The sequence below is a fragment of the Schistocerca americana genome, chromosome 9, assembly GCF_021461395.2.
Source record: "Schistocerca americana isolate TAMUIC-IGC-003095 chromosome 9, iqSchAmer2.1, whole genome shotgun sequence".
In the NCBI taxonomy this organism is placed as follows: domain Eukaryota; kingdom Metazoa; phylum Arthropoda; class Insecta; order Orthoptera; family Acrididae; genus Schistocerca; species Schistocerca americana.
Window position 1 is genome coordinate 10235139 of NC_060127.1, and position 15067 is coordinate 10250205.

The following is a 15067-nucleotide window of genomic DNA, read 5'->3' on the forward strand; positions in this document are numbered from 1 at the left end:
CTCGCAGATCACACTTGCGCAGTGATACCTGAACGCACGAGGTATTATAACGAGTGTACAGACCTCCGATTAGTCAGTCTGCATTTATCTGCACCTGTCTGTACGAGTCTGCATTAGTCTGTACCAGTCTATACTCAAGTTTCAGTCTGCGCCTAATAAGATTATCATATTCCGGTACATAGCCATGAAGATAAATGTATAGACACTTTGTCAAGTATCAGAGATATGTGAGAATAAGATTAACGTACCAAGACCAAAGGAACTTAAGATTGTCAATTGTAAATAGCATCCAGAATAAGGTTACGTAATGTTTATGCTTGTTGTTATTTTAATAAATGTGTGTGGAAATTAATCTAGTTCTGTTTAAAGTTGGTCACCGTCAATCTGCTACTCTAGGTGTGCAAGTGGCATTTCTATCGTCTGACCTAACGGCAGAAGATAAACACGCCACGATAAGACCACGAGACATATTGCTGACACTCGCCTACTTCGTTTGAGCGACAAGTCAAATAATCTGATGGCATGTGTACCGAAGGTCTTACAGTACGCACACCACAGTTTGTCTTTCTGGGAAGCAAGCAGGAACCAACTGCTGAACATGGGTGATTTCGTATGGACAGCAATGCCGGATGTTTCATAGGATTGTGTGCACAGTGCTCATAGGCATCTCCAACGTTCGGACAACTTCCCGTGCACTGCTTGTTTGCACACCTCCGCTCGACCCCTCCTGTAATTCAGTGCCCACATCTTCGATAGACGTCGAACGGAACTGCTTTCCTCCCTCCGTCATACGGCATTTGACAAGAGCCTGTCTCTTTCGAATTTTGTAATCATGTTCTCCAAACCCTTAGCAAATGTCGGACAATGCCTTTTTTCGTACACCTGAGTGTCCGGAACGTCTGCAGGGCTACTGGCGTACAGTTACCGTTCTTGTAAAAGAGCTTTACCAGCAGCAAGCGACCCTGCAGGGTGGCAGACACTCAGGGCGTCTCGAATGCAAACTGGGGAATAGCCGTGTGCTCCGCTTACAGCGCCATCCACTGGTCATATTTTAGTTTCTCTTTTTTTGTTCCATGAGGTTTCCCCAACAGTCAATAATATGCTGTTGTAATTTGACATTATTCGGACCAGTGGTTCTCTTCCTCCGCTGTCTTGAAACTGGAACTTTAATTATGAACACCCTGTATAAAATTCTCTGACGTCGTTGTTTCTTTGCGTCGATTTCCACAAACACGTCACAAACCTTCCGACGTGACGTTTTCTGCATGGTCGTGACTGCACCTCTAAGTGGACTACGCCTGTCAGTATAGACTAACCGTTGTGCGTCCACGCATCTACACTTCGACACCTGACCCGCAGCCCGGGGCAATACCTGACCTGTTGCCCAGGTAAAAATAAGCATTAATGAACGTACTAACCAAGCCAAAAAACGCACAACTTGTATCATAATTATGAGTCTGTAATTGACGTAAATACTGGTGTAATGTTGTTCAGTACACTGTCCTCAGTCGTTAGTAGAAATATCTGCACTTATTATCCATTACACTCTATACTGAGAATGCCGTCACATATACTGAAAAATTTTACTGACATAAACGGTCAGTCTAGATCGCAACCAATCGTAATTTTTCTGGTAACTAGTTTCTGTTATACGAGGGTGAGTCAAATGAAAACCTTAAACATTTTTTTAAATATTATTTATTGTGCAGAAATGATACAAAACCGTATAACTTTTCAACATAATCTCCCCCACAATCAATGCAAGTCCTCCAGCGCTTACAAAGTGCATAAATTCCTTTAGAAAAAAATTCTTTTGGTAGTCCGCGCAACCACTCATGCACCGCATGGCGTACCTCTTCATCAGAACGGAACTTCTTTCCTTACATAGCGTCTTTGAGTGGTCCCAACATTTGGAAATCACTTGGGGCAAGGTCTGGTGAGTATGGTGGATGAGGAAGACACTCAAAATGCAGGTCTGCGATTGTTGAAACTGTTGTACGGGCAGTGTGGGGCCTTGCATTGTCATGTTGCAAAAGGACACCTGCTGACAGCAATCCACGTCGCTTTGATTTGATTGCAGGCCGCAGATGATTTTTTAGGAGATCTGTGTATGATGCACTGGTGACAGTGGTCCCTGGTCCCTCTAGGCATGTAATGCTCCAAAATGACGCCTTTTTCGTCCCAAAAGAGAGTCAGCATAACCTTCCCTGCTGATGGTTCAGTTCGAAACTTCTTTGGTTTTGGTGATGAGGAATGGCGCCATTCCTTGCTCGCTCTCTTCGTTTCCGGTTGGTGGAGGTGAACCCAGGTTTCGTCCCCAGTAACGATTTTTGCAAGGAAGCCATCACCTTCTCGTTCAAAGAGCCGATGAAGTTCTTTACAAGCATCAACACGTCATTCTCTCACTTCAGGAGTCAGCTGCCGTAGCACCCGTCTACTTCGTGAAACTGGAGCACATCATGCACACTGTGGTGTGCTGACCCATGACTAATCTGTAAACATGCTGCAGTGTCATTCAGTGTCACTCGGCGGTTTTCCTTCACTATGGCTTCAACTGCTGCAATGTTCTGTGAAGTCACAACTCGTTGTGCCTGACCTGGACGAGGAGCGTCTTCCACTGAAGTCACACCATTTGCGAAATTCCTACTCCATTCGTAGACTTGCTGCTGTGACAAACATGCAGCACCATACTGAACCTTCATTCGTCGATTTCACTACGCAAAAACCGAATAACAGAAGGCTGTTCTTCCATGGTGCAAGTCGCAAGTGGGGCAGTCATCTTTATACTGATGCTGCGACGGTATGTGTACATCTGCACTATGCTGCCACCTACAGGCAATTCTGCACGCTGTTTGTAGCACGCTTACCAACTTACAGGATAACGGCGCGAAATTTCGATTTGTCATTACAAATGTAAGGTTTTAATTTGACTCACCCTCGTAGAAACACCATCTTCATACCGATATGGAACTCCCATGGTTATGTGTACAGCTGGTACACGAAGTTGCTGTATGTACTTTGGGTCCCCATACACGAGCGGCGGATCGCAGCGATCCGTTGCATGCGTTATTGATGCAATCGGTCACTCGTTTGCCAAGCAGCTCCAACCAGTATTGCGCCGCTGCGTCGAGAAGTTCTATTACGGAAAATGAATTGCTTTGTTTAGCAGCAATCGCAGTTTATCTCCGTACCCTCAAAAACACTTGCAAAAAAATAAGTTCATAAAAACGGAAATTTTAATTTATTAAACTCGTTTCGAAAAACTCTTCTTAGGAGCTCTAGGTTATTTTACAGAACATGCTGAGTGAAGAAAAAATACCGCACTTGGCGGTCGGCATGCGATCCCTCATCCCAATTCGAGACAAAAGTGTATCTAGCAAAACCTAGTGTCGTCAGTAGGTTTAATAGAAATATGATTTAAAAAACGATGCTCTGCCAACGCTGTAACTGCTCTTCAGCTACGAACAGGCAGCATGAAGTATGCGATGCCTCGGAGTTGCCCCATTATCTCCGTGAGACGAGACAGTACCTGGGGTAACGGACGTGGAGGCTCGCAGATATTCGAGTAGCATTCACGCCAAACTTTTTTTTTCAGTTAAAGCATCAAATTGTAACCAATTTAGTCCTGCAAAATGCGGCATCTTGTGTATTTATTTCTGATACTATTACCTTCATTTAAACATTAAAACATTACATAAATTTCTTACAAACGTAAACGGTTAGTTGTCTTCCCTCCATGACACAAACGAAGCCAATAGAAAATAGTGGTGGATACAGTAAAATCGTCTGTATCCAGTGAGGTACAAGAAACATAATATGTCGGCTACACTAGAGTGAACATTATGCTATGCACAGTAATTGTGTACACTTGACGTCCACGCTTATCTTCACAGAGCTGATACATGCACGTACGAGCAACTTTCATATTAGAGAAGATGTTCAAAGCGACCACCTTACAATTCCAAACACTTCGCCACTCGCTCTCAAAACATCTCGAGAAAATTGACTTTGAAATTTCCCGACCACTTTTATAGCCCAATATAAGTCCGATTTTTTTTTTTTAAATAGACACCTCACGTATTCTGTTAGCAGCTATTCTTTCTGTTTCCTAATTTCAGGATCTATATCTACATAATTAGGGTTTATTCAATGTTTACCTGCACGTGTGTGTGTGTGTGTGTGTGTGTGTGTGTGTTTTCATTAGAGTTGTGAAGTTACAATAGTATTTCACGAAATGGTTTTACTGTGTAAGTGAGGGGCTCACGCAATCCCGCATTTTTTAACAGCTTACGGTATGACGGAAACTTCACCGACCACGATTCTGCCGGACAGAGACGTCGAGAGCTATACCACAGTAGGCAAACCAGTACCAAACACTTTGATCAAAGTCGTAAGTACTGACACCTCCGAAGTTCTCGGACCCAACCAACCTGGAGAAATTGTTGTGAAAGGGCCACAGGTATGTTACAGACATGAAACGCAATACCCTATAAAATGATTAGAGTCAACGTCTCTGAGCTAAGTTGTCAATAACAATGTAGAGTTTTTAAAACAGGCGTGAAACGTATGTTTATGAAGTAAAAGAGTAATACAAGGCAATTCAAAATGAATATCGTGATTACAAACGGCTAGAAATATCCGTAGCGAAACATCGATAAGAATTACAGAGAATCTAAAAAATGTTCAAAATAAAGATCATTGCGCAAGCGCAGTGAATCCGAAGCTCGCGCATACGTGGTGATGCGTAAATAGAAAGTTGCATTTCATATAGAAAAAAGGTGGCTCCCATACAAATGGCATTCTGCGTGTTAGAATTTAACAATTGTCGTTCTGTCATCATAATGAACAGAAGATTTCGTCTACGTTGTAGTTGACCACCTCCAAATGCTAACAACATTCGCAGATGGCATCAGCAGTCTGAAGAAACAGGATGCTTGTGGGAAGCCCACGTGTACCTGCACAAAAGTTGAAAGAACTCGCCTTCCATTGAAAATAATCCATGGAAATTGACCTACGAAGCCAGTATGGAGCTAAAGATGCCACAAACAGCGGTTTGGCGTGTTCTCAAAATGAAACCCAAAGTTAAACTCTGCGTAACTCAAATTTGATAGCAATTGAAACAAGAAGGTTACGGCGAATGTATGAATTTCTACATTTACGCCTATACTCTGTAAATCACTGTGAAGTACATGGTGGAGGGGACATCATTTAACCCTTTCCTACCCGAACTGTGAAAAATGGTACTAAAAGATGTAATATTTGAGAGAATAATACCATAGCAACTAAAAATAGAGTAATTCACAGTAATACATTTAATTGTTTTAATTTATGTACAAAACGAAAGTGGCAACGCTGAGTCCAGTCACGGTGCAATAATCGTATCTAACCGTGTTATTTACTTACTGCATTAGAAATATCATTTTACATTAACTGAAACGATACAAAACCATATTACGAACTTCAAAACTGACAACACTCACGTTTAGCAGGTTCTGTATGTGTGTAAACTCTTATGACGAAATGAACACCACAAAGTAGAAATATCCCTGGAGTGAGCAATGCGTTCTGTGCACGTTATCGACATTAAGCAGGACTTGTCACGTGATCTCAGGACGATGTTGTTGATGACCAATTCACATTGGCTGTCACGTCACGTTAATTCATGTCACGTAAAAATATTTCACAATGCATTTCAAATGGCGGCATTCACAAAGGCCATCACGGACTGTCACATCACATCTCGGGTAGAAAGTTTTGACGGTATTGTCGTCTTCCAACAACGTAAGTTAACCTATTTTCGCCACTTTCTCATGTTATAGTACCAGATTTTGTGCTTTTGAGTCGTCTTAATCTTCAATTTATTTATTTATCTTCAATTTATTATTACGCAAGATCAGATATCTGAAAGCGAAAAATTACTTAGGTTTTACAATAACAAAATGGAGCTGACTCTCACAAAGCATATAATAATTAAGAACATAACTAACAAAGCAATTTCATTTTAATAGCATTTAAGTCAAAAGGTCAGCTATAACGAAGGAGAAAAATACAGTTTTTTATGACGCTATTACTTACGTAAGAAAAATAGAAGAGATAAACAGGCTCTATTTATTTCTTTGTAGCTATTGTTTGAGATTTTTGTATGTATATCGTTTTTCCAGTAAATAAATGTCGATATTATGAAACGTTCTTTCACTTCTGAGCTCTTTATCATATCTTACGAAGTTTGGTTTGGCCATTATGAAACGTTCTCGTTGTTACTTTCTCAATTCTACTATACTCCAACTTTTTGTGCCACAGATGGTGATTTATAACCCCATTTTCAACGTACGGTACTGGGCTAAGCGAAATGACGTGACTTGACGGACAGTGTAAATGCGTGCTAACCTGACGGTGCTGTTACGTGATGCCCATTCATTTTGTTCTTCAAAGATAAGAGCCCACTTTATTTCAGCTATCAAGTGCAAATTATTATAGTGTCTGCAGGACGCTTATACCAAATCCACAGCACTTACGAAGGGAATCTGTCTGTACTAGCGATATGATGACATTCAAAATTTACAGGATGCTTTACACATAAACCTACACTATCGACGGTGGCAATGTATGTAGACAACACAAAATCTATTCTGCGCATCTGAATGCTCACTCCAGAGATATGTCTACGCTATGGAGCAACCTTCGACCATAGATACTAGTAGACTGGCCTTGCTGTGCAGAAGCTATAGGGCTGGTGTGGCACCAACATAAACCACGTGACTGTTGGCAAAACGTGGCGGGATTTCAAACCAGCGGTCTGCCATCCTATGTTTGTATCGTATTTTACACACATTTCTCAGTTGACTGCCAAACGCTTCCAACAAAAATTACTTTTTTATTTGCGAAAAATTATGTCAGAACTACATTTGACCTGGATTTGTTCACAGTACCATTTATAAAATCTAACAAATACATCGAACGCCGCTCTGGTGGGCAGTGGGGCGAAATTACTATAAACTATCAATTAAAGTAAAATGTCATTAAAATTCTTTTAAACAGTAATAGTGGGCTCGTGTCAAAACTTTAAACATTGGATTCGCCGCGTTTTGAGCTCTAGTCACTTATAAAAGAAAATGGGATATGGGACACATTTCAACTATAGGTGCCAAAATTAGGAGCAGGTCTATTTTAGAGTATCAATTTTAGGTGCACTTCAAAGGTTCAGTTCCTACTATTTTTACAAAAGTTTAAACTATCAGTTTAAAAAAAAATGATATTTTAGATGAAAGGTGAGACTTTGAAGTTTCAGAAAATAATTTTGGAGCCTACATTTATTTAATAGTATTAGAAGGTAGAAAAAAATTCTCTTCATGTGTTGACTATAGGTGCTCTTACCTTCTTATAATTTCACTTGTATATACAAAAAGGCGCGTATGTGCAGATGGCTTAATGTTTATGCGTTTCAGGGCCTGTATCCACCAAAGCTGCCTTCGGTTTTCATCCATAGGGAACCTATGAGTAGGAACGAGAAACAGCTATACTTACTTCTGTAACCGAAGTATCACAGATACTTTCCAAAATGTAATATGAGTCTGACTTTACAGGCATCACTTTCAACACTTTAATTTACGTGATACTCTATTTCAAGTGTAAAAAAAATATAAAAGTCACGTCAGCAGATTTCAATAAACGCATCTGCACTGTCGTAGGAACACTTACACGTGAAATGTAATGCCATTTCCCCCGACAAAACGCTAAGTACAGCCATAAGCGCAACACGAAACAACCATGTTTTGCCAACATTCACGTGACTTTAGCCCAGAGATGTTGGAGCCACGAAAATGACGTCAGGGCCAGTCTATTATATTTATGGTCGAAGGGAGCAACGCAACAATACGACAGACTGTCGAATTTTTTCCTTCTTACATGGCAGAGATACTGGACTACCATAACCAAGGAATTTCCTGTTCTACAGCAGAGGTACATAGACGTTCCAAAAGGATGACAGTGCATAAATTCATCAAATTCCCACAAGGCAGGAATGGGATAAAGCCGAATCTTGAAACTTTATAAGTTTTATTGGGATAGTTTACGCTATGAAAATGTTGGAAATTGTGAAGGAAATAGCATTTGCTGCATGTCTCATTTTTAGTGGTGAGACATCCTTCCATAGAAGTGACAACATTCGAGTAGGGGGCACAGAAAAGTCTTCGTGTGTAACTAAACGTCAGGGTGACTCACAGAAACTTAATGTGCTCTGTGCGATGTCAGCATAAAAATTGTACAGTCCCTCTTGTTTACTCAGTCATGTACTTCAAAAAAAATGGTTCAAATGGCTCTGAGCACTATGGGACTTAACAGCTATGGTCATCAGTCCCCTAGAACTTAGAACTACTTAAACCTAACTAACCTAAGGACAGCACACAACACCCAGCCATCACGAGGCAGAGAAAATCCCTGACCCCGCCGGGAATCATGTACTTCAGTAACATACTTGAGCAATGGCTGATCCAACATATTGGTGCGGATTCCACGGATTACATCTTTCAGCAAGATAGAGCACTCTCCACTTTGAAGTACACAGGTTCGCAAATTTTTAAAACAACAGCTTCAAACTGTTGGATCGGTCTTTGTGGATACGACGATGCTGTATTCTGCTGTTGGTCACCTACATATCCGTACCTGAAACCTATGGATTTCTTTTTATCAATTTATGTGAAAAACCTTGTGTATGTGCCTCCTTCACCAAAAACAATTCTAAAGCTGAAAACACATTTCTGATGTCCTCGATTCGATGACTCCACGTATTTTTCAGAATGTATGGTGTAAAACAGATTGCCGCTTAGATGTCATAGGGTCATATACAGCACGTTTAAAGAAAGTACTTTTTTAACATTCTCTTACGTTCTCTCTCTCTAACGAAAAATCAGTTGGTGTCAGGTGCCGAGAACAGAACACAGTATCATCATATTTGGTATAACCGATCTAGTGGTTTCGAAGATGTTGGTTGAAAATGTGCAAACCTCCATAGCCCCACTTAGTGGTGCTCCATCTTACTGAAGAATTACGTCCTTGAATTCTTTACCAGGCTATGGCGTTGGCCATTAATCAAACATTTCCAGCAAATTTTTGTTGAAACACTTAGCTTAGTGAAGAAAAACGGACAGTATAAGTTTTGTGCTGACATCGGAACAGAAATCATTACCTTTCGGTGAGACAAGGTAATATTCAATTAAATTTTGAACTTGCTTTCACATTCTCTGCAATTCTTACCGATGGATCGCTATGCATTAAATAGCCATAGCCGTATTTCATCGCTATATTCATTTTGAAATGTCCTGTACTTGCAATGTTGCGTATCTTTTGGTTTCAGTACTGATTAAATTGATAACATTTGCACTTTGTTACTAATTCAATGCTGTTTATCTTGTATGTGAGAATAACTGTTACTCATGTTTTGCGCCAGATTTTTATTTTTAATTTTTAATCAAAGACTTTACATTTCATTGTTTAAGACATAGAGAAATGTTATAATAATAAGTACTTATTTTATTACAAATATTTTGTTTTCAGTCATTTTGATTTTATAGTAGCACTTTTGGCGTGACTCTTTATTGACATTAGTTGTTAGTGTAGTCTGTAGATTGAGGACTTTAGTTTCATTATCAAGCACCACATACCTTTATCCAAAGAACTCAACACAATAACAATTATTCTTATCTACAAGCAACTTCAGTACAAACTACTTAAAAACAAAAAAGATGTTCAATATTTGGCTATTATTATTCTTTTTAATATGTACTAGGAAGCTTCAACAGTGCACATCTTTCTTTTTTATTTTAATTCTTGATCTACAGATTTCTAGAGCATACACTTTCTAGACAATGTATGGAACTTGGAATTGGATGGAAAGAGATCCACTCATATAGGAACATAAAAGAGAAAAACATATTTACATTAGCTAATGAATTGCTGAGAATCACACCAGTAAAGTAAGTCTTTCTCACAAAATAACAGCTTCTGTAAATTCTACAAGGTTAACAACATCACTACAATGCTAAACCACCCATCTAAAGTGTTAATGTTTACTTAAAAAGAACTAGTTTTTACGTCTAGTTGCATGAGGGCATGAGTAGGACCAAAAAATGACCTGTTCATTAATGTTAACACTAATCATGTACACACATCCTGCAAACTTGCAAGATCCTCTGGTGGTACTAAACCTCCACAAATATTTCTTGGTGTAGCTACGAGTTTGCATTAGGTGATATAGACATCTTGCAGTATGACTGGTCGATATTATTCACTGGAAACTGCAAGTTTTAAGATAACTCTCGGTTACCTCAGTGGATCGGCGCGTAAAACTTCCTCCCACATGTTCTGTGCAATGTTCTCACAGATATAGTCCCTTGTAGCAAATCTCATAGCATATTGGAATCGTTCAGAGATGCAAACGGTCCAACTGTGTGGCTGTGATCTGTTTTATGGGAGCTAATCCACTTTAAATAACATTTCGGGATACGATTACCATTCATTTATTGACATATGCTGTGAAATAAATAACAGTCACCCAGTTTGATACAAAAAACATACAAAAAAATGTGGAAGATGCGAGAGCGTGTTCGACACTGGGATCAGATCTGGAGTGCATCTTAATGCCGACTGAAGAGCCAGGAGTGCGACAGAAATTTCTGGAACCCTTGGACAGCAAGTGGGATGTGGAAGCTTAATGTCGAATATATTCGTTAACTAAATTAGGAAATGTGAACATACATACGTACATCATTGGACATTATTGCCGGCAAATTGTTATAGTTTGGAAAAAAGTAGTAAGTTTACAAAGTTAGCTCTTCGATAAAACTCTCACAAAATTTAATTGTTTAAATAAAATTTATATGCAGCACTTGAAAATGAAAAGAGGTAAAGAGTGATGTGTTCCTTATCTGAAGCCATGTATTTGCTAGATAATGAAACAAAGGCACCTTAAAAGTCAAACAATGCAAATTATGAAAATTTATAAACCAAAACTGAAAATGTTCCCTAAATGCGATGTCCCATTTTCTGCAAAGCTAGCTCATATGGAAAATTACATTTTTAAACATCCTCAAAATTACAGTGACAGAATTCCTAAATCAGACCTCCCTACCAGGTCACACATCTGCTTCCAAGTACGCCTGACAGCGTCGTGCCCCTGTTTCCTGTGGACTGACTACTTAACAACTGCATAATCTTTGGAATCCAGAGAATCTCCTTCATACATGCGCTCAGAAAAAGTGTTATCTGTGGTCAATATCTCAGACAAAACTGCCACTTCTCACACAACAACCTTTCGCTCCCTGTATTTTGTTCCATCTACCTTCGTGATTCGAAAGCGTGTAGTCCAGTCAACAGTGGCAAAAGCTTTCTCCAAATCTACAAATGCTACAAATATAGATTTGCAGTCGCTCAGTCCGTCTTCTGAGGCAAGTACTGCCTCGCGTGTTCTCACATTTTGCCTATGGCCAGACAGATCTTCCGTGATGTCAGCTTCTGCTATTTTTTCCACTCTTGTGTTAATAATTCGTATGCTCATTTTTGCAACCATAACTTATGCTGATTCTTTGGAATCCGAATGATTATGTGCCTAAAAATGCGACAGGTGATGCTGGGGTACTACAATAACCCCAAAGCGACAGCGGAGACCATCAGAGGTGACGGCTGGATACACACAGGAGACATCGGCTACTACGATGCAGACTCCAACTTCTACATCGTGGACAGGCTGAAGGAGCTCATCAAAGTCAAGGGCTTTTCGGTACGTATTGTTCTCTCGAATGTGACACTACCAGTGTACTAAAACAGTGACGGCAGTGGCAAGTGTTACACCATAAAGCACCAGTCCGATATCTGTCAAACTTTGTCGAGATATCCATATCATAACGGATATGAAATGATTATGTTCATTTTTAGCACCAGTATAAGGTATGAATCCTAGAGGTACGAATATACTCATGGACTGATTTCATTTGATTTGCTTTGAACATCATCATTATCATCATCATCAACAGTGTTCTGCCTAAAGGCAGGTTTTCACATGGTAGTTCTCCAGGCTGTCCGATCTTCTGCCATCCTCTTCAGGTCTGCATAATTTCGTCTTCCCTTTATGTCGTCTATCATCTTGTATCTCCTTCTTCCTCTTAGTCTTCTTCCACAAATGAAGTACAATAACTGAAGACCTGAGATGTCACCAGGAGGTGAAAAGTCGAATTGCCACAGCGAAGGAGGCATTCAACAGAAAGAGGAGACTCTTATGTGGCAAATTAGATAAAGGACTAAGGAAAAGGCTTGGCAAATGTTTTGTCTGTAGTGTGGCACTGTACGGGGCAGAAACATGGACACTGAGACGAGAGGATGAAAAAAGGTTAGAAGCATTTGAGAAGTGGATGTGGAGGAGAATGGAGAGAATTAGCTGGATGGAAAGAGTGAGTAATGAAAGAGTATTGGAAATGTTTGGTGAGAGACGATGTCTGCTGAAGGTTGTAAGAAAAAGGAAGAAGAACTGGTTGGGACACTCATTGAGAAGGGAGTGCTTGCTAGTAGATGCTTTGGAAGGATTGGTTTCGATTTGAACAGGGAAACAAAAACAACAGTGGTCATAGATCACTACTGATCGCAACAAAACACGGTTTATTGCGCTGTTTAACTCCCTGCGATTCTATCTTTGCGAACCAATACGCTTAAAAAGTAGTAGGAGGTCCTTTACTAGTTCTTTATTAGACAAAATTTCTTCAGAACTTGATGATCATCGAATACTCTGTCTTTTAATCTCCGACACTTTGTATTGGAACGTTAGGTGTGGTGTGGCTTCATCACCCTCACCACACAGCCCACACTTAGGGGCTTTGTCCCTATACCCACCGTTTGCAGGTGTTTCTTAAAGTCTCTCGTCCTACTATAAGTTTATTCTGCCACCTTTCCACGCATAGGGTTACCGAACTTATATTAAAATATGCCTTCACAGCATTAGCTTCGAATGTTTATGTTTTGGGATCATAGTTCAGTATTGTATGTGCTGAATTCGGAACCAGCTTTGATTTAACCATCGCTTTAGTAATGGTTAGGACTGTTCCAATCTAATAAATGGAGTCATCGCACCTGTCCTGGCGAGCCTATCAGTTTGATCATTGCCACTAATTCCTGAGTGACCAAGCACCAACAGCACGTTTACCCGCCGGCCAGGGTGGCCGAGCGGTTCTAGGCGCTACAGTCTGGAACCACGCGACCACTACGGTCGCAGGTTCGAATCCTGCCTCGGGCATGGATGTGTGTGATGTCCTTAGATTAGTTAGGTTTAAGTAGTTCTAAGTTCTAGGGCTCTGATGACCTTAGAAGTTAAGTCCCATAGTGCTCAGAACCATTTGAACCATCTGATTCATGTTTACCCTGTTACTTTCCCTTACTCTCAAAAGGGCTTTGTTGCAGCCTGCAAGGATCCTTGATCTTGTTTTGGGGCTGATAAAGAGTTCAGAGCTGCTTGGATCTCTGAATAAATGGAGATGATACGATCCATGTTCCACCTACGTAGATTCTCCTCCTTGCACATCCTGATAGCGGATATTTCCTCATCGAATATCGTGGCCAGCTTCTTTAGAGAGACCTAGTGTAGGCTGTACCTCGTATATTCCGGCCCCAGCGCCTTCGTCTGTTTCCAGGTCATGTCCTAGCATGGTGTCGTTGTTCGTCCAATTGTTACCACCAATTCTTTTTATAAAAGTAGCGGGAAGTTATTGTGTAGTCACTCAGCATTTCCCCCGACAACTAACGTATTTGCCTCATTTCCTATATTGTGTGGGATTCTGGATAATCAATGGGTATCCAATTGTTTCCAGTTTTTGCCTGTATGGTCCCACGGTTGCCTCCATTTTAGCCCAATGTGTAATGGGGGCATGCTGGTTGGTTGGTTGATTTGGGCAAGGGGATCAAACACCAGGGTCGTCAGTCCCATCACATTACAGATTAGGGAAGGATGGAGAAGGAAGTCGGCCGTACTCTTTTAAAGGAACCATCCTGGCATTTGCCTGAAGCAAATTAGGGAAATGACAGAAAATCTAAATCAGGATGGCCAGATGCAAGTTTGTTCTGCTGTTCTTCTGAATGAGAGTCCACTGTGCTAAGCACTGCATGACCAGCATGGTCTCCATCCCAGCAGTGTCCTACTTTGTTCCACCACACTGAGGCCTCACAAATTATCATCGTTTTTATTGTAGTGGTATATACCCTACTTATGTGTTTATTAATGCTTGCAAGAGATCGTCCTCAAAACGTATGTAGAAATTTCTTGGAATTCCCAAAATATATGCCGCATCACTTAACGAAGATTGCTGGATGAGGATTGGTATGAAAGTATACGGCTTCCCATCACATCTTAAACATGCTCTACGTGTGAGATATTTGGGGACCGGGCAAACCAGTCAACGATTCGAGCATTCCTAAGGAGTCCATGGTGTAAACTGCCTTGAGAGGTCTCGGGTAATCCTGTTCGGAATGCCATTTGGTACGTTTGTTATGAAGGAAATGATAACAAGATTTTCCATTCTTGCCACATACTGGCGAGCACTCAGCCTCCAATTAACAATTACCGAATCACACATATTGTCTTCTTCAATAGATCCCCACACCACGATTCCAGGAGTTGCAGAGGTGTGGGACTCGAGGGCGCTGCTTCTTATTACCTTTTGGCGAGTGGTCTGCGACACGTTGGAGTGGATCTGACTGCGACAGAGGGAAACGAAACTCATTGCTGAACACCAAAGAATTCCACTCGATGTCCCAGTTGACTCAGTCTCCACACCACGCAGTTGTCTGAGGTGTGATATCAGCAGTGAACGATTCATGGCAGCTCCACAACTCAACCACTAATGTGTTGCCTACAGTTCGTGGTGACAACCTGCCTGTATTTCAGCTGCTGCCATCTGCCTATTCGGCAGAGAGAGTCGAACAGCTCTAGGCCCTTCTCCTGGCACAGCACTTCTGGAAAAACCCGCGCCCACTCTGTTTCGGCACATTGTTGGCTTGAGTCAACCCCATTACCACTCATTCCGCAGTTGTT

General features: G+C 40.8%; 1 protein-coding gene across 1 annotated transcript in view; it reads left to right on the forward strand.

The window, feature by feature from the left end:
• LOC124551133 (4-coumarate--CoA ligase 3-like) overlaps positions 1-15067 on the forward strand; it is a 104351-nt gene that overhangs the window by 70770 nt on the left and 18514 nt on the right. The window contains exons 7-8 of the mRNA XM_047126095.1: positions 4287-4459; positions 11618-11773. Coding sequence (XP_046982051.1) covers positions 4287-4459; positions 11618-11773 — 329 coding nt within the window. The remainder of the gene's footprint in view (positions 1-4286; positions 4460-11617; positions 11774-15067) is intronic.